The sequence below is a fragment of the Papilio machaon genome, chromosome 17 (assembly GCF_912999745.1).
Source record: "Papilio machaon chromosome 17, ilPapMach1.1, whole genome shotgun sequence".
Lineage (NCBI taxonomy): Eukaryota > Metazoa > Arthropoda > Insecta > Lepidoptera > Papilionidae > Papilio > Papilio machaon.
In genome coordinates, this window is record NC_060002.1 from 2229822 (window position 1) to 2253867 (window position 24046).

Here is a 24046-nt window from a genome sequence, read left to right on the forward strand (position 1 = left end):
CTTACATTTAAATAATAAATAAATGATAGTAACGAGCTTAACAAATAATCTATACTTATCAAGTCTAAGTATAAAAATCGCAGAAAAATAAAATAAGGTACGAAATCAAAGCAGTTTATAAAATACAGTCTGATCTCTATTACGTAATGATCGAGTATCCGAACAAATATCTAAAAACGGCGCGAAATTTGACATGTAACAGTTGTGTATACGTCAAAGTCAAAACAAAGTACGCTAAACTAAAGTAATGAGATGAAATTAATTTGTATTTTAATTTATTATTCTTGATCATGGTTTTGCAAAATACAGGAAAATTTAGAGCAGAGAAAAGTGAAAACAAAAAGGATGCTGGTCCATCCTCACTTAGCAGGTTTTCATAACGTTTTTTTAATTAGTAGTGATATTTTAGGGTGAAACAATTTTCTATTCATGCGTGTTTTCTGTACTTCAGAGAAGAATCTTCAGAGTCCAGAATTCGTATCGCTGTCGATAATGACAGAATTGATTCTAAATATGGATTCGAAAGAGTACGTGATACAAAAGAACGCACTGGCTACCTCATTAACATGCATACTGTAAGTATCACAGAAGACTTCAATAAACACTATAAAAAGAAACGGAATCAAATTGTTTCTGTGAGATTAGGTCGTTTAGTATTTGATTAGTTAAAATAATAAAGACTTTTTAGACTTAGGTTCTTAAGAAGTAGTACTAGATATTATTAATCTTTCTCCTTGTTTCATTTATTTATTTTACTTTATATGTTGAAGAAAAGATTTATAAATGCATTTTATTGAACTTATCAAGATGATTATCAAGTACATAGGTGTGATAAAGAGTAACAGTATCACTGAATAGTTTTGTTCTATTTGTAATGTTTATTATTTTTTTACGGCTGGTGTACTTTAAGAAAAAAAATTGAGGGTATAATTACATTAAATAAATTAAAAAAAAAAAAAAATTAATTTTAATTAATTACTCCCATTTGGGGAAGGTTCTCAGCCCCTCAGTTTGGATGTATAATGAGCTGATGTTGATGATAGAGATGATCAGGGAGATGACTCTTGAATTTATACTTTTAGGCTGAAATACTGGATGAAGATAAAAGACTGGTTGCAGCGATGGACTATTATTTTATTGAAATGGATGGTTCTCGGTTCAAAGTGTCCCTCATGTTTCAACCTTACTTCCTTATATCATCAAGAAAAGAATGTGAACAGGAGGTCATTCAGTATTTGTCAAAGAAATATGCAGGAACTATACACAAAATAGACATTGTTGAGAAGGAGGATTTGGATTTGGTATGTTTTATGCAATATGTTTGTTAAGAAGGCACCTCGGAAAACAAATTAAAAATTTAAATTATTTTTCAGCTTAATCACTTGTCGGGACTAAAGCAGCGTTACATTAAGCTCTCATTTATGTCCCAAAATGAATTAATGAAAGTGAGAAGAGAGATACTGACTGCTGTAAATAAAAATAAAGAGAGAGAAAAGAAAGACGCTATTTATTCTGAAATGTTAACTAATGCTCTGACCAGTGCTGCTGCTATTGAGCATGCAAAGAAAACAACAGATCATATGGAGAATATTATTGATATCAGGTATTTAAGTGGCAAATAACTTATAATGCAGTAACTTATTTTAAATCTTGTGACACCCTATATATAGGTAGACATGTTATCTCAGTTTTTTTTCAAAGAGAATCAAAAGGCGGGTGTTTCTAATTGGGTTGATCTGCCTACCAAGCAATTGGACTATAGAATAAAAAAAAACTCTTTCCATTTTCAATTAAACAGTCTAATGAGAAACACCTAAAAGGGATGGTCATATTGTAATATTTTTTTTTTATATTATAAGGTGGCAAACGAGCAAACAGTCACCTGGATTCGCCTCAATAGCGAGGCGACCGTTGCCCATAGACATCCGCAAATGCAGATGCGTTGCCTACCTTTAATTAATGGAGAAGGGGATGCACAGAAAGAGGATATTTCTCCTTCCTATGCGTCCCCTCTTCCGCCAAATCCACTTCCAAAAGAGGACAAAAATTAGGCCTCCGGAACCACACTCATCAGACGAAACGCGGAATTGCTTCCACTTCACGCCTGTCTTCTGTGTGGTCGTGGTATTGCACCAGTCGACCCGGCTAATTCGTACACCCAACAAATATTGTTGTTGCGGGATTTACCACTGTTTTATTATGTGTATAGCTTGGATACAACAGCTCATATCATTGAGTAGGACATATTTTAGTCCAGCCTAATGTCCAAAATATACCTTTTTTTATAGAGAACATGATGTACCATATCACGTAAGAGTTTCAATAGACTTGAAAATATTTTGCGGCACTTGGTACACGGTAAAGAGTCGTGGCACTGAAATACCGATATTTACGAAGAGAGATGATATAATTGAACGGCCGGATCCTATTGTTCTGGCTTTTGATATTGAGACTACAAAGTTACCACTAAAGTTCCCGGACTCACAGACGGATCAAATCATGATGATATCGTACATGATTGATGGACAAGGATATTTGATCACTAATAGAGAGATTATATCCACTGATGTTGAAGATTTTGAATATACGCCTAAGCCGGAGTTTGAAGGGTGAAATTTTTTTTTATTTTCTTTGAAGTATCTCAACTGCTAATCTAATATAAAATGTAGATTAAAACAAAATTTTCTTAATATATTTTAATTTGTATTTTCCAGTCAATTCATAGTGTTTAATGAGGTTAATGAATTGGCCCTGATTCAAAAGTTTTTTGACCACATCATGGATGTTAAGCCGCACATTTTTGTAACATACAATGGTAAGATTCAGAAAAATATATCCAAAATTTATTAACAAACAAAATATACAGAAATAATTTAGTAATAATAATTTAAATGTTTTTATTTTCTATTTTTTTATATTATAAGGTGGCAAACTAGCATGCGACCACATGATTCGCTGAAATAGCGAAGCGACCGTTGCCCATAGACATCCGCAATTGCAGATGCGTTACCGACCTTTGTTCAATGGAGAAGGGGATGCACAGAAATAGAATATTACCCCTTACTATGAGTCCCCTCCTCCAACAAATCCCCATTTCATTCACATCCTTTCCTTTATAAGAAAGTTTAGTCATCTTCCCTTTCCCATCATTTCCTTTATAAAAAAGTGTGGGAAGGGGAGGATGACTAAAATTTTTCCTCCGACACCGTACATTATCTATAGTACTTTTATGTGAACACTAAAATATTTTAACATTGACTAATGATGTTCAAGATTTTTAATAGCATACAATATTATGTATAATTCAGTAAAAAAAAAAAAATTGTAAAAAAAATTGTAAAGATGAGATTTAAAATATAAATTTTCCTTTTAAAGGTGATTTCTTCGACTGGCCTTTCGTGGAGGCGCGCGCGGCCACTTTAGGCTTGGACATGAAACAAGAGATTGGCTTCAGCAAGATCTCCGCTAGAGATGGGACGTATGGTTGCAGACCGGCCATGCATATGGACTGTTTGTGGTTAGTATAACATGTAGCATGTTCTTCTAGACTATGTTCTAAATTTGTGTCAAGTTTCATTAAGATCCATTGAGCCTTTCCAGAAATACCTTCAAACAAACATCCATCCATCCATCTAAACTTTTGCATTCATAATATTAATTAGATGAAAAAATTACCAAGTTTAAACTTTTACAGTACAAAAACAGCTGTATAAAATGATATTGTTATCCTAGTTTTTTCATTTAAAATGAAAGCGATTACTATATGTTCTAGTATGAGTTCTTTAGCAATGGAGCATGTTCCACAGTTAAGTAAAAACCAGTCTCTTAGATAGACAGATAACTTGTTTTATTTAAATACACCTTATGTATAAGATATCTTACAAAGAGAATTTATACCATTGACCTTGAGATCTTTTAATTCTAAAGTGATAGGTAGAAATATAAATATTTATTGTAACTATTTGTAGTTGGGTGAAGCGAGACTCATATTTGCCAGTTGGTTCTCAAGGACTGAAGGCGGTTGCGAAGGCCAAGTTGCGTTACGACCCCGTGGAGCTCGACCCTGAGGATATGTGCAGAATGGCAGCGGAACAACCACAGGTATCAACATGTTTTTAGTAATGAAACATGTTGCAATGTTTCCATCTAGTCGTAGAATAGAAACAAATTATAGATGTATTTTAATTCTAGGTGTTATCCAACTATTCAGTATCAGATGCAGTAGCTACATACTACCTTTATATGAAATATGTTCATCCGTTCATCTTTGCTCTCTGCACCATCATACCTTTGGAACCTGATGAGGTAAGTTTTCACTATTTTTTTTTATATGTATGTTATGTTTTTGTTTTCTCATAAACTTATTTATATACATTAGATTGTTTATTTCATATTTTATATATTACTAGCTACTACTACTAAAAACATGAATAAATATAGTCTACTAGCTGTTGCCCGCGACTCCGTCCGTGCGAAATTAAAAAAAAAACATATTAAGTAGCCTATGTGCTCGTCCAGACTGTGTTTTAAATCTGTGCCAAATTTCAATTATTAATTATTTAATTTGGAATATTGTGGGATCTCATTTTGTGACTAGTATTTTATTTTTATCTAAGACCTTAATCTTGTATTCTGGTTGTGTAGAGTAATGAATTATTGACAAATTTAATTAGAAATAAATAATACCGATATATGGCATCACTGGGAACTAATTAAAAGGAATAAATTCCAGGTACTGCGGAAAGGTTCTGGGACGTTATGCGAGTCTTTATTAATGGTGGAAGCATTCCATGCAAATATTGTATTCCCTAACAAACAAGTGGAGGAACTAAATAAGCTGACTGCAGACGGACATGTGCTGGAATCAGAGACGTATGTCGGTGGACATGTTGAGGCACTGGAATCAGGTAATACATTACTGTACATTTTTCAACACATTTGTCATCTGCACAGAACAATTAACAGTCTTACCAAGTTAGGAGTGTCTAGGTCTTAGTCAACTACGCAGGTTAGGTACTGGTCGGTTAAGTTACACATCCCGATGGTCTAATTGTAGTCCTCTTTCCTTTCTCACCCTTTTCTTATAAGGATGTTAGGGTGAAAGAGGAGAGACGCATAGGAAGGGGAAATATTTTCTTTCTGTATGTCTCCTCCTCCATTGATTGAAGCTAGGCTACGCATTTTCAAGTCCAAGGGCGGTGGTTGCTTCGCCATTACATCGAATTGTGGTGGTCGCTTACTTGATATAAGGGTATGGTCTTCCTTAATCAAAATTTCTTATAGTAATCCCCTTAGTGACCAATTAGCGACTGTGAGTTGAGGTGATCGTCTCAATGGACTTTATTATTCAACTTCAGGTGTATTCCGTGCTGATATCAAATGCAAGTTCCGTATAGTACCATCAGCTGTGGACAAACTCATAGAGACAACAGAGAAGACTATGAAACACGCTATAGAGGTAGAAGAAGGTATACCATTGGAGCTGGTCACCAACTTTGATGAGGTTTGCGCAGAAATCAAAGCCAAATTACAGCACATGAAAGATCATCCCCGGAGAGATGAGAATCCATTAATATACCATTTGGATGTCGGCGCTATGTATCCCAATATTATATTGACTAACAGGTTATAATCTTACTTATTACTAATGCGAAAGTTTGGATGGATGGATGGATCGATGGATGGAGGAATGTTTTTTAGAAGGTATATCCAGAACGGTTCAACAGATCTTGATGAAATTTGACTCAGATATAGAGCATTGTCTAGACTAAATGAACACACAGTCTATTTACTAAGTTTTTTTAAACAGCGCGCGGACTAAATCGCGAGCGACATCTAGTTTTTATTTTTAAAAGAAATGAAAACATTAAATTATGTGATCTTTGACTAAATTTTTGTTTATATAGGACTCTTTTTTTCCGCTTGAATCATTGGTATTTATAGTAAAGGTTCAATCATTATCGTAAGGCATCAACGAGTAGATAACGCGTTGACGCCGCGGTTCTTGTCGGTGTAAAACGGTATGATATAGTACAAGAGCCATCGTTTTTTAGATTGCAGCCATCGGCAATGGTTAACTCTAGTATTTGTGCGGTGTGCGACTACAACCGACCGGATGCCGTCTGCCAGCGACATATGGATTGGATGTGGCGCGGAGAATACTGTGAGTCATTCCCCCTCTCTCTCTGTCTCACTCTCTCTCTCTCTCTATTTCCCTCCCTTTCTTTCTCTTTTTACCACTTTGTTTTTAACTTTTTCACTTCTAGATTTAAATATTTTTATAGTTATTTTATTCGTATAATATTTTTTTAGTTTCTATTGCTATTTTCAGTGCCAGCAACAAGAAGTGAATACCAACGTATCCAGCAGCAATTGGAGACGGAGAAGTTCCCTCCACTGCATCCTGGTGGTCCCACCAGAGCCTTCCACGTTTTACCTAAAGAAGACCAGGTAAATAACAAATTAACTTAGACATATTCAAAAGAACTCTTTCTTAAAGCCATAATTTTTATTTTGTAAGTTTCTTATTTTTCTTCTAATAAGTTAACAGAAGTAGTTTAACTCCCGCATGCTCTACTTTTTTTTTTATATTGAATAAGCTAGTGCTTGACCACGATCCCACCTGATGAAGTGATGATGTGGTTTAAGGATAACTAACTTTGTATATATTTATTCTTCAGGCTGCATATGAAAAGAAGCGTCTAGCTGATTATTGTAAGGTGGCGTACAAGAAAACTAAAGTTACACGAACAGAAGTCAGAACTACAACTGTCTGTCAGAAGGAGAATTCCTTCTACGTCGACACAGTACGAGCATTTAGGTTAGAATCAATTTTATGATCGTACTAGCTGTTGCCAGCGACTCTGTCCGCGCGGAATAAAAAAAAGTAGCCTATGTGTTCTTCCAAAGTATGTTCTACAACTGTGTCAAATTTCATAAAGATCTGTTGAGCAGTTCCGGAGATACCTTCAAACAAACATCCATACATCTAAACATTTACATCTATCTTATATAATAAAAGAAAGTCGTGTTAGTTACACTGTTTATAACTCAAGAACGGCTGAATCGATTTGACTGAAAATTGGTGGGCAGGTAGCTTAGAACCAGGAAACGGACATAGGATAATTTTTACCCCGTTTTCTATTTTTTTATTCCGCGCGGACGGAGTCGCGGGTAAAAGCTAGTTTATAATATTAGTAAGATTATAATTTCTAAATTTAGTGTACATTTTAAAATTCTATGTTATGTTTTTGACTAAAGGGACCGTCGTTACGAATACAAGGCGTTAAACAAACAAGCCAAAGCGATGGTGTCGGCGGCCATAAAGAGTGGCGATGCGGCTGACATCAAGAGTGCCAAGAGTCGTGAAGTCTTATACGACTCACTGCAGCTCGCGCACAAATGTATCCTAAATTCCTTCTACGGATATGTCATGAGACGCGGGTAAGTGACAAACTGTCAAACGAAAGTACAGTCAAGGCAAATGTATGTGCACTAAAGATTACCCTGACTGTACTTTATTTAAATTTTTTTAATAAAATTCACTCGTATGTAAAATAATGATAGATATGTAGATTGTAGACTTACTTGTGTTAATTTTTATTATTTAATTTGTATAGAGCTCGCTGGCACAGTATGGAGATGGCGGGGATCGTTTGCTACACAGGCGCAAATATAATAATGCGAGCTCGTGAGATCATCGAACAAGTTGGACGTCCGCTAGAATTGGATACTGACGGTATGTTATAATATTATAAATTAAAAAATATATATTTTTGATTACTGTACTAGCGGCCGCCCGCGACTTTGTCAGCGTATAAAAATGACCTACAACATGTGCGCGTGCATCAGCTACCTTCTCGTCAAAGTCCCGTCAAAATCGGTGCGGTTGTTCCGGAGATTGCCCGGATCAAACGCCTTGCGAATAAACATACAGACAGACAGACGGATAAAAAAATTTTTAAATTAGTTTTTCGTCATCATATTCGCAAATACAACATTAGTATGAAATGTGTCTCTTTTTAGATTTTTATTAATATTATGTATAGATTACTTTTAATTCTTAGATGACTAGATGTCGCTCGCGACTTTGTCCGTGCGGAATTAAAAAAAAAACTTTGTAGTCTATATGTTCGTCCAAACTATGTTCTACATCTGTGCCAAATTTCAGCGAGATTCATGCAACCGTTCTGAAGATACCTTCTAACATACATCTATCCATCTATACATCCACCATTTATAATATTAGTAAAATTATAATATTTGGTACAGGTATTTGGTGTGTACTGCCAGCCTCGTTTCCAGAAAACGTAACTATAACGAGCACTCACGAGAAGAAGAAGAAAATTAACGTGTCCTATCCTAACGCAGTACTTAATGCTATGGTCAAGGTATTTAATACTAGCTTTTGACCACGACTCCGTCCGCGCGGAATTAAAAAAAACTTAATAAGTAACCTATGTGTTCTTCCAGACTATTGTTCTACATCTGTGTCAAATTTCAGCGAAATCCGTACAGCTGTTCTGGAGATACATTCAAACAAACATTCATCCATCCATCTATACATTCGAATTTATAATATTAGTAAGATTATGTAATTTTAATAATGTAATGACTTGTGATTTTTCAGGATCATTTTACAAATGACCAATACTTTGAGTTGAAAGATGCGGAGACAAAAACCTATGAACAACGAGCAGAAAACTCTATATTCTTTGAAGTGGACGGACCCTACCTCGCTATGGTATTGCCCGCCTCTAAAGAGGAGGGCAAAAAGTTGAAGAAGAGATATGCTGTATTTAACTTTGATGGTTCACTTGCTGAACTGAAAGGTAACTTATCATTAAATTCTTAAACATTTAATTGACATCGAAAATGCAAAAAAAAATTAAACAATATAGAGCGTCGGTGGCTCAGGGATTAAGGACTTGACTTGTAATCTGCAGGTTCTGGGTTCAAATCCCACCGTACCAATATGTTTTTTTGATTTACAAATGTACATTTTAGTGATGCAACCTGCATATATCTGTGAGAAGTTCAAAGATATGTGTGAAGTCAACCCGCACTAGGTCAGTGTGGTTGACTATGTCCTAGTCATCCCTAACTTAGGGTGCTAGTAGTCTCCTCAGTGGGGTTTTATTGTGAGCTGATGATGATTAAAAACTTAAATAATGATGCTATCTCAGATTTTCTAATAACATGATAAGGATGGTTATATGTTTTTTTTTTATAAGAGAAGGGGGCAAACGAGCATTTTTGTACATTATTTTCAATAATACTCACTTTATATCAACACATTCAATGCTACCAACGCAAAAGACGAGTTAACTTTCATGTGAAAAAAATCACAGCATGCAATGTGTTAACACATTTAATTTAATTTCAGGTTTTGAAGTAAAACGTCGCGGTGAATTGCAATTGATAAAGATCTTTCAATCATCAGTATTTGAAGCATTTTTAAAGGGAAATGACTTAAAGTCTTGTTATAGTGCAGTCGCGAAAGTAGCTGATTATTGGCTAGATGTGTTGTACAGTAAGGGCTCGAATATGCCCGATTCGGAACTGTTTGAATTGATATCAGAAAATAGATCAATGTCTAAGAAGTTAGAAAACTACGGAGGGCAGAAGTCCACTTCTATATCGACTGCTAAAAGATTGGCTGAGTTCCTCGGTGATGAGATGGTCAAAGATGCTGGTTTAGCTTGCAGGTTGGTGATTGGTTCAGTGAAATTTTTCACATTGCACATGGTGTTTGGATATGGCGAAAACTAAATACAATATATATAACTTACTATCTGTCGCCCGCGACTTCGCCCGCGAGGAATTATAAACAAACTTAATAAGTAGCCTATGTGGTCTTCCATACTATGTTCTACATCTTTGCCAATTTGCCAAATTTCATAAATATCTGTTGAGTCGTTCCGGAGCTACCTTCAAACAAACATCCATCCATCTTTCCATCCATACATTCGCATTTATAATATTAGTAAGATTTAAGAAATAAAATAGTTTGTATCATCAATTTAAACACTTAAACACTCCATAATAAATCCATAGACAATAAATGATATTATCATCCAGCATAGCTGTCTCCAATGGGGGAAGGGGGGAGCAGCTGTCCTCTCTCCTAGAGAACTTAAAAATATAAAAATAAGTATAAAATTACTAATCGAATATGACCAAATCCTGCTAGGTCCCCCCCCCCCTAGACCTAGCCTAGATCATCGGCTGGCGATATATTATATATATAATTTCTCATTTCCATTGAATTCGACCATAGATTTATAATATCGCGCAAGCCGGAGGGTGCTCCGGTGACGGAGCGCGCGGTGCCGCTGGCCATCTTCCAGTCTCCGGCGGGTGTACGTCGACATCACCTTCGACGTTGGCTGAAGGACCCTGGTGTGTCTGATGATGTTGATATACGAGATGTACTCGACTGGGCATACTACATAGAAAGACTTAGCGGTGCTATACAGAAGATTATCACCATACCAGCCGCTATGCAAGGGGTTAGTGATATTACAGTATTCGATGTTTTCCAATTCACTTGTATCTTTGTTCTTGTTGCTTCTCTATTCAGTACTTGCTTTTACCCGCGACTCCGTCCGCGCGGAATAAAAAAAATGCACACAAGATAAAAAAGCTCCTATGTCCGTCTCCTAGTTCTAAGCTACCTGCCCACCAATTTTCAGTCAAATCGATTCAGCCGTTCTTGAGTTATAAATAGTGTAACTAACACAACTTTCTTTTATATATATAGATAGATATAAAATATGTTTTTTTTAAATACATTTCGTGATTATTGTGATAAAACTTATGACTTTATTAAAGAAGAGAAGTCGGTGCGATAAAAAAAGTTAATACGTTTAATGACACTAGGATTTTTTCTTATGAATGTTTTTGTTGGCTAGTCAGTTGGCACTGAATGTGTTATGTTTCCTTGTTTTTTATATTGTGTTTTTATAAAGTGGCAAACGAGGAAGCGGTCACCTGAATTGTTGAAAACCTACTTTAATCGATGGAGGAGGAGACGCTCTGAAAGAGAATATTTCCTCTTCTAATGTCCCCCCTGTCGTCCCTTTTTTCCATCAAATCTACTTCCTGTTCTTATAAGAAAAACTTAAAAAAGTTGGGAAGGGAAAGGATTTAATTAGGCATCCGGAACTCACACTCATCAGACAAAACGCTGAATCAAATTTATTTAACACTACCTATCACCCGCGTCTCTGTCTGCGCGGAATTAAAAAAAACTTAATTAGTAGCTTATGTGTTCTTCAAGACTATGCTCTACATCTATGTCAAATTTCATCGAGATCCATACAGCCGTTCTAGAGGTACCTTCAAACAAACATCCATCCATCCATCTAAGCATTTGCATTTATTTATCCATACAGTTGGACAACCCAGTACCAAGAGTTCAGTATCCTGACTGGCTGCATAAGAAAATGCTTGCCAAGACTGATAAATTCAAAACCAGGAAGATCACGGATATGTTCAGTGCTAAACCTAAAGATGTGCAGCAGAACCAAGATGATGATGCGGGAGGGAGTCATGTTGATGATTCTGGTGTAAGTAGTTACCGTGGGCTTCTGAAACCAGTCCCAGTTTAAATATGTTTTATAAAGAGGTTTTGGTCTTAGAAACCGATTTATACAGTTATAGTATATTACAATACGAGTACAATAACATGATACTTAAATATAACGGAAAACATTTAACACAATACAACTTTCTTTTGTTAACAACGCAATTGTGACGTCACTAATCTTAAGTCACATGTTACTGTGCGCGTATAGTATTTATTAAATTTCTTGAAAAATGTTTTCATGTTATTTTTTTCTTTTGTTGTCGTTTTCAAATTATTTAGAATACGGAAATGGATATTGAAGATATTGGCAAAGCGTCTACAAATAAAAGTCCTATACGACCAATAGTTCATAAAGTTAAGAGGAAACGTGAAGAATCGCCTACTAAAGAATTCGCCACGTGGAGGGAAGCTTTGGGATCGCCTCCGCCATTTGGTGATACAAGAGTATGACATTTTGTTACATTTTTTTATATCATAATAGTGGAGTTAATCGACGGTGGAGGGGATGCACAGATATATCCCCTTCCTATGCATACCCTCCTCCGTCAAATCCATTTTCCATTCCCATCATTTCTTTTTAAGGAAGGCAAAGGGGACTAAAATTAGACCTCCGGCCATTTTAGACACTTTTCACCAACAAAACAAAAGTTAATATTTAACTTAAATTTTTATCACTAGTTGTCGCCCGCGACTCCGTTCGCTTTTAACAAACATCCATAAATCTTAACTTTCGCATTTATAATATTAGTAAGATTTTCTAACTAATTAAAGTAGATTAGATACACTTCTATGAGAAAAATACATTAAAAATGCTATATTTTAGGAAGAACGCATTGCATGGATTGTTTTTCAAAAGAAGAAATGGAAATGGCAAATGGAACAAAGAGGTTTAGCAAATAGAAATAAAAGAGGTGAGCTACAAAATATTTTAATATTTCTTTTTATTATATAACGATTATTTAAATATTTAAAAATAACATTTTCTTAGGTAAAATGGATAAATCACCAGCTATACCTAAAAGTACTGGTCCTGTTAACACATTGGGTGGGTTTTTGAAGAGAGCCCAACGTACATTATTGAATACTCCCTGGCAGATTATACAGGTGATAAAATAAATACAAATCAGATTAGTTTTCCACATAGATTATGTTTTCCACATAACACTCTCTCTTTCTCTGACTCACTCTTTCTCTCTCCCTCTCTCTCTCTCTCTCTCTCTCTCTCTCTCTCTCTCTACGTTCGAAACACTTCACTCTTTAAAGTTATAACAATACAAAAATCAAATGTCAACATGATTTTCTTTTTTTTAGCCGACTTCAAAAAGAAGGAGGTTATTTACCTAACTGACAAAAAGGGTAATGTTTTTCGCGCGTTGTTTTACATTTCTTTGTATGTATGTAGATTCCATTGTGTCGACCTAGAGCCTAAATAACTGAACCGATTTTGACGAATGTGGTGGCATTCGATTTGTCTTCATCCCCAGAGTGTCATTGAGTATATTACATAGGCAAAAAAACAAATTTAGTGGATGTGAGAGAAAAAATTGTAATAAAAAGTAAATAATTTCATCTATTAAGTCCTCAGTTAGTCGGACAAAATAAAGATTGAATTATTTTTGTCTGTAAATTCACTCTAATGTTTTAACTAAACAGGTATCGGAAACATCAGAGCCTGGTCTATTCAGACTATGGGCGTTAGTTGGTAACGAGTTACATCAGATCCGTCTGACAGTACCTCGTATATTTTACGTAAACCAGCGCGTGAGTCGCGACAGTGACAGCGGCAGGTATTGGAAGAGGTGTACCAGAGTGCTGCCGCGTGCTCATCCAGCACTGCATCTCTACCAGTATACTGTCCCTGAACAGATATATAGAGAACATCAGGAGTAAGTTTCTTGAAATTTCTATAGTATTTATGTTATAAATGCGAAAGTTTGTATGTATGTATGGATGTTTGTTTGAAGATATTTCCAGAATGGTATAACAAATTATGAAATTTGACATGTATGTAGATGTAGAACATAGTGGCAGAATACTTTGGTTGCTTGCAAAGTTTTTTTTTATACCGCGCGAACGGTATCGCGGGCGACAGCTAGTTGTAAATAAATTTTCAATTAATTAATTAGTCGTTGAAATTAACAGTTTAAGTGATTTTACAAGGTTTATTTAGTTTCACCTGTCTTTATGTTTGTCATTAAATCTTACAAATTAAATTCGATCTACTTCCCGGTTACTGATTCAGCTGAAATTTTGCATACATGTATAAATCTCATGTCAATGCTATTTATGATGAGATGATGATGATCTGATGATGGAGTTGGAAGATGGAGGAAGGGACTTTGCAATGAAATGACACAACCACATAGAGTTTGGACTTGTTTCATTTTTGACGAGTAGTTTGTCTTTTTTTAGTTCTTTTAATTAAGTACGTAATAAAAACTTGTCTTTAAAAAGTTTTTTTTATTTTAATTATTTTTGCTAAGGTTTTTTCATTCGTGTATATCACTTCATTAAGATATTTTTTTGTTAATTATTCAAAACTTTAATCTATAGGGAATTAATGGGAGAGTTATCCGCTCCAGAGATCGAAGGCATTTACGAGACTCAGATGAGTCTTGAGTTCAGAGTGTTAGTGCAACTTGGCTGTATCTGTGCAGTCGATCCGCAGGAGGCGAGAAAGTAAGATATAAGTATATTAAACATGTTTTATTTGTCATTTGTACGGTCGAGGACGTTAATTTCCTACCCACCCTTCACCTATCTTACCAAATTTTCTCACAAAATGCAATTAAGTCAAAAACTTGTCATAATAACAAACACACGTGTTAAGTTATAGCTCTTATGTTGACAGTTTATTGTTAAATATATTATTATAAGTGGGAAGCTAATTAAATTCTTTGACAGCATTGTTTTTTTTTTGTATCGATTATTCGAATTTCGATGCAAAATGTTAAAATATTGTAATTTTTTTTTATTTAGGATGCTTCAAAGTGGTTCAAACATTATGGATACGTTCACTTTGAGCCAACTTCAATTCAAGAGTGTTGCACATCAGCCATATTTACCAAAACAAGTATGAAATTAATATTTTAATTATATAATTTAATTAATTGAATATTTTAAATATAAAGAAAATAATGTTTTACTTGATGTCTTTGCAGTGGAAACCGACACTAATAATTATTTAGTTATCCGATTTTAAATGTATGTACTTTTCAGGATGGCGTATCTCCTGTGAAACATATATTCCTGTATCAACATTCAGCTTTAAACTCAAGTAGAAGTATGTGGGCGTTAATACTTGGCCCTATTAAAAAAGCTTACATATTTGTACTTGATACAGTAAAGACGAATCAACTACCTAATATGAATACATTGTTTGCTGCGGAACGTACAGCTAAGTGAGTATAATATAAATGCGCTAGTATGGATGGATGGATGTTTGTTAGAAAGTATCTCCAGAACTGCTCAATGGATCTTGATGAAATATGGCATAGATCTTACTAATATTATAAATGCAAATGTTTAGATGGATGGATGGATGTTTAAAGGTATCTTCAGAACGGCTGAATGAATCTTGATGAAATTTGGCACAAATGTAGAAAAAAATCTGAAAAAACACATAGTCTACTTATTCACTTTTTTTTTAATTCCGTGCGTACGGAGTCGCGGGCGACAGCTAGTATGTCTGCAAGAATATATATGCTATTTAGTAAGTATTTTGTGATCACGTGTCTTTTGCCAAATATGGATGTGTATTCAGGATAAAGTTAGGCACAGCTGAGAGTGAGCTGGTGGGAGGCGATCTGACGTGGGAGACGGTGGTGGAGAGTGAGGGTCGTGCTGTGTGGCGGGGAGTGGGGCGCGCACTGCAGCGGTACCGGGACGAGCGCTGCGGAGCCACGCTGCTCGCGCTGCAGACTGCGCTCTCGCCTGCAGCACTGCTCACACTGGTCCCAGGTACACATACAACACAACTTTACATGACACTGCTCATCTCATCATTCATCATCATCATCAGTTCAACATGCTTCTCCAGTGAAGGACTCGGAGCCTACCTTAAGTCAGGGTGACTAGGCCATGGTCAACAATGCTGACCATATCCTGGTTGGTTGACTTCACACTTAGGTATTGACGGGACGTAAATGGGCGGGGCATACTTCTATGTGGGCGTGACTAGTTTTATGCCCCGCCCCCATATACTTAAAATTGTGTTTTTGAATATTAGGTCATATAACTCGCAGAAAGGCATATTTTAAGGATTCAAATGTAATCTTTTCTATAACTTCCATTAGTTACTTTATCTTTGTGTTATGTAGGTCTGTCAGAATTTCCTTTGGTGCCGCTGCATGTGCGCGACGTGGAGACATTGTACAGTACACTGGAGTGGCAGCGTATCGGCGCACGCGCAATCGTCCGACACTACCTCAATCTGGATTCCGTCTTGAATATGACCATTGAACAATGCAGGTAACAATCTCCAATTATAATAAACTAGCTTTTACCCGCGACTTTGTCCGCGCGGAATAAAAAATAGAAAACGGGGTAAAAACTATCCTATGTCCGTTTCCTGGTTTTAATCTACCTGCCCACCAATTTTCAGTCAAATCGATTCAGCCGTTCTTGAGTTATAAATAGTGTAACTAACACGACTTTCTTTTATATATATAGATGTGTACATGTATGAAATTTTATAGTTGCAAAAGTATAAAAAAATCGAAATAGTTTCTAGTTTTAGTCTTTCTTCTAAGAAAAGTATGGGAAGGGAAGGTGGATTTGATGAAGAAGATGCATATTAAGGGGAAACATTGGCTTTTTGTTAGTCTCCTCCATCGATTGAGGGCAATGCTTCTGCAATTGCAGATGTCTATGGGCAGAGATCGCTTCACAATTTCGACGAATTCAGGTGGCCATTTGGTCGTTTGCCACCTTGTTATATAAAATAGACCCACAGCTTAGTTTTTGATCTTTCAGGTTAGAATACCAGTGGGGTATTAATCTTTAAAATGTGATTTATTCAACTTTATTTCACTATATTTGTACAAAATTGGTAGAATTCAATGTATTTTGTTGCAGATATTTCCACGTACCTGTTGGCAATATGCCATCAGACCCGACACTGTTCGGAGCGGACCTGTTCTACGCGAGACATCTCATCAAGAACAACTTTGTACTCTGGTGCTCTAATTTGGAGAGACCAGATCTGGGCGGCAGAGAAATTGATGATAATAGGTTAATAAAAGTGATACTTGCAGTAGAACCATTACTTGGAAAGTTTACTTACAAACTTTAACATCATTAGCTCACAATAAGTCCCCACTGAGAAGCTCGGAGCCTACCCTAAGGGGTGACTAGGCCATAGTCAACCACGCTGGCCAAGTGCGTGTTGTAACTTCACAAAAATCTTTGAATTTCTTCTCAAATATATGCAGGTTGCATCTTAATATTTTCCTTCACTGTAAGAACGTCGAATAAATGTACATAAATCGAGAATCGTAAAACACATTGGTATATGACGGGATTCGAACCCAGGACCTGCAGATTACAAGTCAAGTGCTTAACCTCTGACTTTGACATACTAAAGTAGAAATATGTGTCATAGCATTCATATTTTCAGTTAAATGAATACGTTGTTTTCTCTTAGGTTAGTAAGTGAAGTAGAGGAGATGTCTGGATGTACGCACAATGCGAGCGGTGCATACGGAGTCTGCGTGGAGTTGGAGAGTGATGCTCTGAGCGTGTGCGCGTTGCTGCAAGCTCAGCATGTACTGCATGCTGAAGGTACCAGCGCCGCCACGTCATTTGGTGCCCAACACAATACTATACAAGATGCGATCACTTCCACTACGGGTAAGTGCATATGTACTATCAGGGCATCTGTCGGTATTCCATTTTGAAAGTGACAGTTTTTAGCATTTCAACAATAACCAATGCAGCTTTTAAATATGTCTATTCGAAAAACGATGGTATTTGCGCAACTCTTAATTAATTCGTTATTTTGTAAAGAAGGGACTAAATTTGTCTAGTTAAGGAAGGCAATTTTGCAAAAAGTGGATCATCCCAAAAGGTACTGACTGTACGAGCGCAAGTACGTCAAATTCGTGTACATACGAAAATCACACTTAAGTACATAGTCGTATGTAATACCCAAAAAAAATCCTGACATAGCTCACTATGCGCTGCTCTATAAACGTACTAGGTGTCGTTCGCTCTGAATTACAAAAAAAACTAATTTAGTTGCTTATGTATTCTACCACACTATGTTCTACATCTATGTCAAATTTAGTCGAGATCCATTGAACCGATCTGTAGATACTTTCTAACATACATCTATACAATCATTCGCATTTATAATATTAGTAAGATTAGGAATATTTACATATATGTACCTTAATGGATTAGTAAATATTTTTTTATTTATGTGTAAGGTGCGAGTGCAACGACGAATTACGACGAGGCGGCGCAATGCAGTGCCGCGTTTAAGATCCTGCGCACAATGATCGCGTCCTGGCTGCGTGACGTCACACTATACAAGAACGTCTTCGCTGATTATCAGATATCGCACTTTTATAGGTATAACTAAATTAAATATCTTGTAACTCTCTAGTGTTCTTAGGTTCAGTATAGTTCTTTTCAAATATCTTGGCGGCTCAAGATCATGCGCAAAACTCGCGCGAACTTACAGCCACCGAGCTATATGAATACTGCTATACCCAGAATAAATTTGAAACTGGAAATAAGAAAGTTACCAAAATTTAGCATAATTTAATTCCTAAATGTTGGTTTTTACACAAATTTTTCTCTCTTCACCAGATGGCTGAAAACACCAACGTCTCTACTGTACGATCCTGCGCTACGTCGCACTTTGTACAACCTGATGAAGAAGCTCTTCCTCATGCTGGTGGCGGAGTTCAAGCGGCTCGGCTCAGCCATCGTGTATGCTGACTTCAATAAGATACTGCTCTATACTAAGAAGAATAATGTCATGGATGGTATCGGTGAGTTAGATTGTATTGCCACTATGAAAAATTCCCTTCAACCACATGATAATGTTGTCATTCAGTCATTCATATTATATGAGTATGATTTGTTATAATAAAAAGTAATTGCTTGTGAAAAAATATCATATACTAGCTTTTACCCGCGACTCCGTCCGCGCGGAATAAAAAATAGAAAACGGGGTAAAAATGATCCTATGTCCGTTTCCTGGTTCTAAGCTAACTGCCCACCAATTTTCAATAAAATCGATTCAGCCGTTCTTGAGTTATAAATAGTGTAACTAACACGACTTTCTTTTATATATATAGATTGCAAAATATTAAATACACAGTCAACCCTGGATAAATGAGAGATAAAGGGACCTCGATATTATTCTCGCTCATAGAGGTTCCTCTGTTACTGGAGTTTTTCGCTCTTCGAGGTCATTTGTCGGGATCAGACAATAACTCTCGCTTATAGAGATTTTTTTCTATATATTACAAGGTGGCAAACGAGCAAGTGACCACATGAATTCGCCGAAATGGCAAAGCAACCGCTGCTCATAGACATACGCAATTGCAGATGTGTTGACTACCCTCAATCGAAGGAGGATAAGCACAAAAAGAGAATATTTAACCTTCCTATGCATCTCCTCCTCCATCAAATCCACCTTCCCTTCCCATCCTTTCCTTATAAGAAAAGAATGGGAAGGGGAAGAGGACTAAAATTAGGCCTCCAGCACCAAACTCCTCATACTGTACTTGGAATTACTTCCACTTGACGCCTGTTTTCTGTGTGGTCCTTGTATTTCACTGGACGAGGCCAATTTGTGCAACTGATGTTGTTGTTGCTGACGTCTACCACTGTTAGATTCTCGCTTATCCAGGTTCGACTGTATTTAGTTGGCCAAAAAAATATTGTCTCTGTTTTTTTTTTTTAAGCGAATGAGAGGGATAACTACAATTTCATAGTTCTGTGATAGTCAATATCCATTGTTTGTAATACACCACGATTACTATGACTTGTTACTATTTCCCAGGATATGTGGAGTTCGTGGTGCAGAGCATCAGGAACAAGGAGTTGTTCCACGGCATCGACATCCGCTACAAGCAGTGCTGGTCCTACCTGCTGTGGCTGGATGAAGCAAACCACGCCGGCATACAGGTGCCTGGCCACATTCAATGCCTCTACCCAGTTTTTTCACCCTTTCTAGGTCCTTCGTGTCGGACAAACTTGATTTTTAAAGAGTAAATACAGTCGAACCTGGATAATCGAGAATCCAAGGGACCGTGTTATTTTGCCAAATCAGAGGGTTAGGCTGAGAACAAGGACCTACACTTAGCGTAGTTCTGACATACCTCTCTCGCTTATAAAGGTTTTTAAAAAAAATTCTCGCTTATCAGGGTTCGACGGAAATTTTTACTTTGAACTCTAACTTTCTCCATTTTTTTTTTAAATGATGACACCTTTTTCTCTTCTGTTTACCCATAGTTATGGTTCAATTTTGTTTGTTAACATAAAAAAAAAAAATTACATGTCTAGCTTAAAACTTCATAATGGAATTATTGGTCAATACAAATGTTTTGATATGTCTTACTTAATATTAGCTTAAATTAAATTTATTTTGTATTTTTTGTTAGGGAAAGTTGCCAGCGGGTTTAGTGGAAGTTGGCTCATCACAAGTACCGGCACCAAGTGAGAGTAATTCACAAGATGAGGTATGTATCATAGATTATTAAGACTCATTTCCACTAGTGCGATTAATCGTTACGCTATTTCTATAAGAAATTCCACTGGCGCGGTCGCGACACGAAGAAAGAAGTAGTAAATGGTGGTTGTGAAGAAATTTTTTTGTATATTATAAGGAGACAAACGATCAAACTACGCTACCGCTACCTTTATCCGCAATTGCAGATGCGTTGCTAACTTTTAATCGAATATATCCCCTTCCTATGTATCCCCTCCTCCATTATAACCACATTCTCTTCCCATCCTTTTTTTATGAGTAAAGGTTGGAATAAGAAAGGGGACTAAAATTAAGCCTCCGGAACACATACTCATCAGACTGTACGAGGAATTGCTTCCATTTGAGGTGTGTGGTCTTTGTGGTCGTGGTATTGCAGGCAAGGCAATCCGTGCCATAGATGTTATTGATGCCTACCACTGGTAAAAAAATTAAGAATAAAAAAAGCATTAAGGATTATCAAACCCTGTCCCAGGGTGAGGTGACGATGCAGTGGAACTTAGCGGAGTTCCTACCACATGCGGTACGGGAACAGTTCACAGCAGCAGTGGCGGGCTTCCTCAGCGCCGCGTACTCCGCCCCGGATAAACTGCCCGCTTTAGTAGCTGGAGAGATCTCACAGAAATTGTTTCGGTGAGGATTTCACTGTTTATCTCTAAATAATGTATTTTTAAGCAAAAATGTTTATAGAGTTGAGGAAAATACCATATTACTAGTTTAAAGTTTTCATAAAATACAATAATACCTTGGAAAATAAACTAAACTTCATAGGTTCACTCTCATAATCAAAAATTGCGATATACAATCAAATTTCTAAAAGCGAGAAACGTCTATAAGCGAGAGTTATAGTACAGTTCTGACAAACTACATAAGCGAGAAACTTTGGTTAGAGAGAAACTTCTTTGAGCGAGAAAAACATCACGATCTCTTGGACTCTCGTTTATCCAGGTTTGGTTGTATATCGTATTTTTTTATTCATCTCGTATTTCATGTGTAAAACGTAAAGAAAGACTTCGCTTTATTTTAATAAGTAATTGTTACATTTGTTTCCACGTGCAGTGTGACAGAGAAGATAAACACACGTATGCCGGGGCTTCGCCCTGGTGATATCTCGCCGCAGCCAGGACTGCGAGCTGACGCCTTCACTGAAGACTCTACACCAGCTCTGCTGTTTGTTAATGCTGTCTGCAAAGTGCTGTCACTTGATGCTTCCATTGAGGATCAGGTAATTTTTCAGTTAAACTAAGAAATACCATGAGAACAACATAAAATAAGAATGACAATATTTAATGTTAATAACAGATATTGTATTTTACATTTTACACAACTATCTTACTTTTTACTAATATGGATGGATGGATGTTTGTAAGAAGATATCTCCAGAACGGCACAACGAATCTTGATGAAATTTGGTATAGATGCAGAACATAGTCTGGAAGAACAAATGGACTGTTAATAAAGTTTTTTTTTAAATTCCACATAGACGTAGTCACGGGCGATAACTAGTTTTTAATTTTTTAATGTTTATGACTGTTAGTTTAAATCAATGACATATTTTTTTTGCAATTAACTATAAGCGGGACTAATAAATAAAATATATGGCAGAAAGTGTTATGCGCATGTCAGTTTAGAAAATTACATAAACTAAATTTTATAAAAATTCTCCATAATTATAACTCATTCATGAATTTAATGTGAACAAAGCCTTAATGTTAATTATATAGTAATTAAGACAGGATTTACAGTTTCACTCGTCATAGTAAATACATTTCTGGTACTCAGGTGACATTATTACGTCGTAACTTGCTTCGTCTGATCGGTGTTGGTGAATTTGGTAGTGCGGCGCAGTGGCGTGAGCCTTGCACCTCATGCGTACTACCTGAACTTATCTGCAACGTATGTAATGCCTGCAGAGACCTCGACCTTTGCAGGGACACTCATAGAGACATTGTTAATGATACGTAAGTACAGTCACATATGTTGGTGGTGGCAAAGGGTCAACTAATTTTGCTGAAAAAGAACAAATTGATGTCCATAGATTTTAGTAAGAAGTTAAAATGTTGTAATTGCTGTCTTCAATGGACATAGGAGAGAATAATAAGAGGATATTTCGTCTCCTCCACTGTCAAATACATTTTATCTTCCAATATTTTCTTTATAAAAAAAAAAAACTTGTGAGCCGTCATGGGACGCCTGGCAGATGTGAAACATCGTGTGTGTACAAGTAATATGCATAAAATATTAAATATTATAATTAAATAAATAATAATAATGATAATAAAAATAATGATGATAATAATAATGTATACCTCAGCGTACACTCTACTACACATAAAATATATATATGTATACCTTAGTATAGCGTGTCGACCCGTCGCCACGGCAAGCGTCGCCACGCCAACAATTCGGTTTACAAGTGAGCCTATAGATGTTTCACATCAAAAAGAAAAGTAACTAATTATATAATGATATGTAATTTAATTAGAACTATTTAAAAATCCAATTAGGTAATGAAAACTATTTAAAATATTAACAAAATATACAATTGTCAAATTTAACTTTTTTTTAAATTTATTACGACACTTAAAACATTTGTTACAGGCCAGTATGTCTGTGTCCCACTTGTGGAACTCCTTACGATAACCAGGAGTTGGAATGGAGACTTATCGAAGTCATGAACAGGCGAGCAATGACTTACACACTACAAGACCTTGTTTGTACCAGGTGCCATCAGGTATGTGAAAAACTTATTAACCATTTGGTTCCGGAGGCCTAATTTTAGTCCTCTTTCCATCCCACACTTTTCTTATAAGGAAAGGATGGGAAGGGGATGTGGATTTGATGGAGGAAATGCATAGGAAGGTTAAATATTATATTTTGTGGGTCTCCTCCTTCATCAAATGGGGGTCGGCAACGTATCTGCAAGTGTGAATGTCTATGGGCAGCGGTCGCTTCGCCATTTCGGCGAATTCATGTGGCCACTTGCTTGTTTGCCACCTTGTAATATATAAAAAAAAAGACACTTGTTTGAAACATATTACCAATCCATTGACTCCAAGCCAAACTCCAAATACAAGGGTCACAGCAGTGGAAATTCACGTTAACTATAATTACAGGTGAAAAGAGAAAATCTAGCTGTTGTTTGCGACTGCGCTGGTGATTTTGCACTCATGGTCCCGCAGAAAGAAATCCAGACACAACTCATTACATTCAAAACCATTGCTGAATTCTACAAGATGCCATTATTATTAGAACTTATTGAATTCAATTTAAGTAACATGTGATATAATATTTAAGATGTACAGTAAGCTTCGCTAGCAGTATTCCATCTTTAAAGAGATAGTAGATTTAACAGCTTAGATGATTTAATAAAAAAAATATTGTAACATTATGATACAGTGTAATTGCAGTTTATGACAACACTGGTAACAAAAATATTTTTTTTTTATGGCAAAGTTTCAATCTGTTGTTGGTTGCAAGGCATTTTTTATGTAACTGGAATACTGCAAATGAATGCAACTGTACTTTTTGTTGTTTTCTATTACTACTTGTTATTAAGCCTAAAGTAAGTGAATTGAAATAAAAATTGTGATTGATTTTATATAATTTTATTTCTAAACAATACACAAATGGAAATATCTTATTTTTTATGTATATATTAATTAATTAATGAAAAATGAAATTTTAATGCATTTTAGGATTATTATTTATTGGTAGGCAGAAATATAAAAAAT

The 24046-nt window shown here is 36.1% G+C and overlaps 1 protein-coding gene across 1 annotated transcript; it reads left to right on the plus strand.

Annotated features, from left to right (window-relative positions):
• Positions 1–258: 258 nt before the first annotated feature.
• Positions 259–23679, plus strand: LOC106712041 (DNA polymerase epsilon catalytic subunit 1). Its single transcript, XM_045681773.1, has 41 exons — positions 259–370; positions 452–575; positions 1083–1301; positions 1374–1603; positions 2289–2609; positions 2715–2815; positions 3376–3517; positions 3969–4101; positions 4192–4305; positions 4733–4907; positions 5358–5625; positions 6054–6163; positions 6332–6450; positions 6681–6820; positions 7261–7443; positions 7620–7738; positions 8272–8390; positions 8630–8831; positions 9386–9707; positions 10280–10511; positions 11397–11570; positions 11870–12034; positions 12414–12501; positions 12579–12694; positions 13244–13476; positions 14144–14269; positions 14570–14663; positions 14810–14991; positions 15354–15550; positions 15910–16060; positions 16667–16822; positions 17235–17440; positions 18019–18163; positions 18404–18588; positions 19608–19732; positions 20209–20286; positions 20788–20945; positions 21372–21537; positions 22095–22273; positions 22914–23046; positions 23429–23679. Exons 1-41 carry the CDS (start codon positions 291–293, stop codon positions 23594–23596), a joined length of 6678 nt encoding a protein of 2225 aa, XP_045537729.1. The 5' UTR covers positions 259–290; the 3' UTR covers positions 23597–23679.
• The last annotated feature ends 367 nt before the right edge of the window (positions 23680–24046 follow it).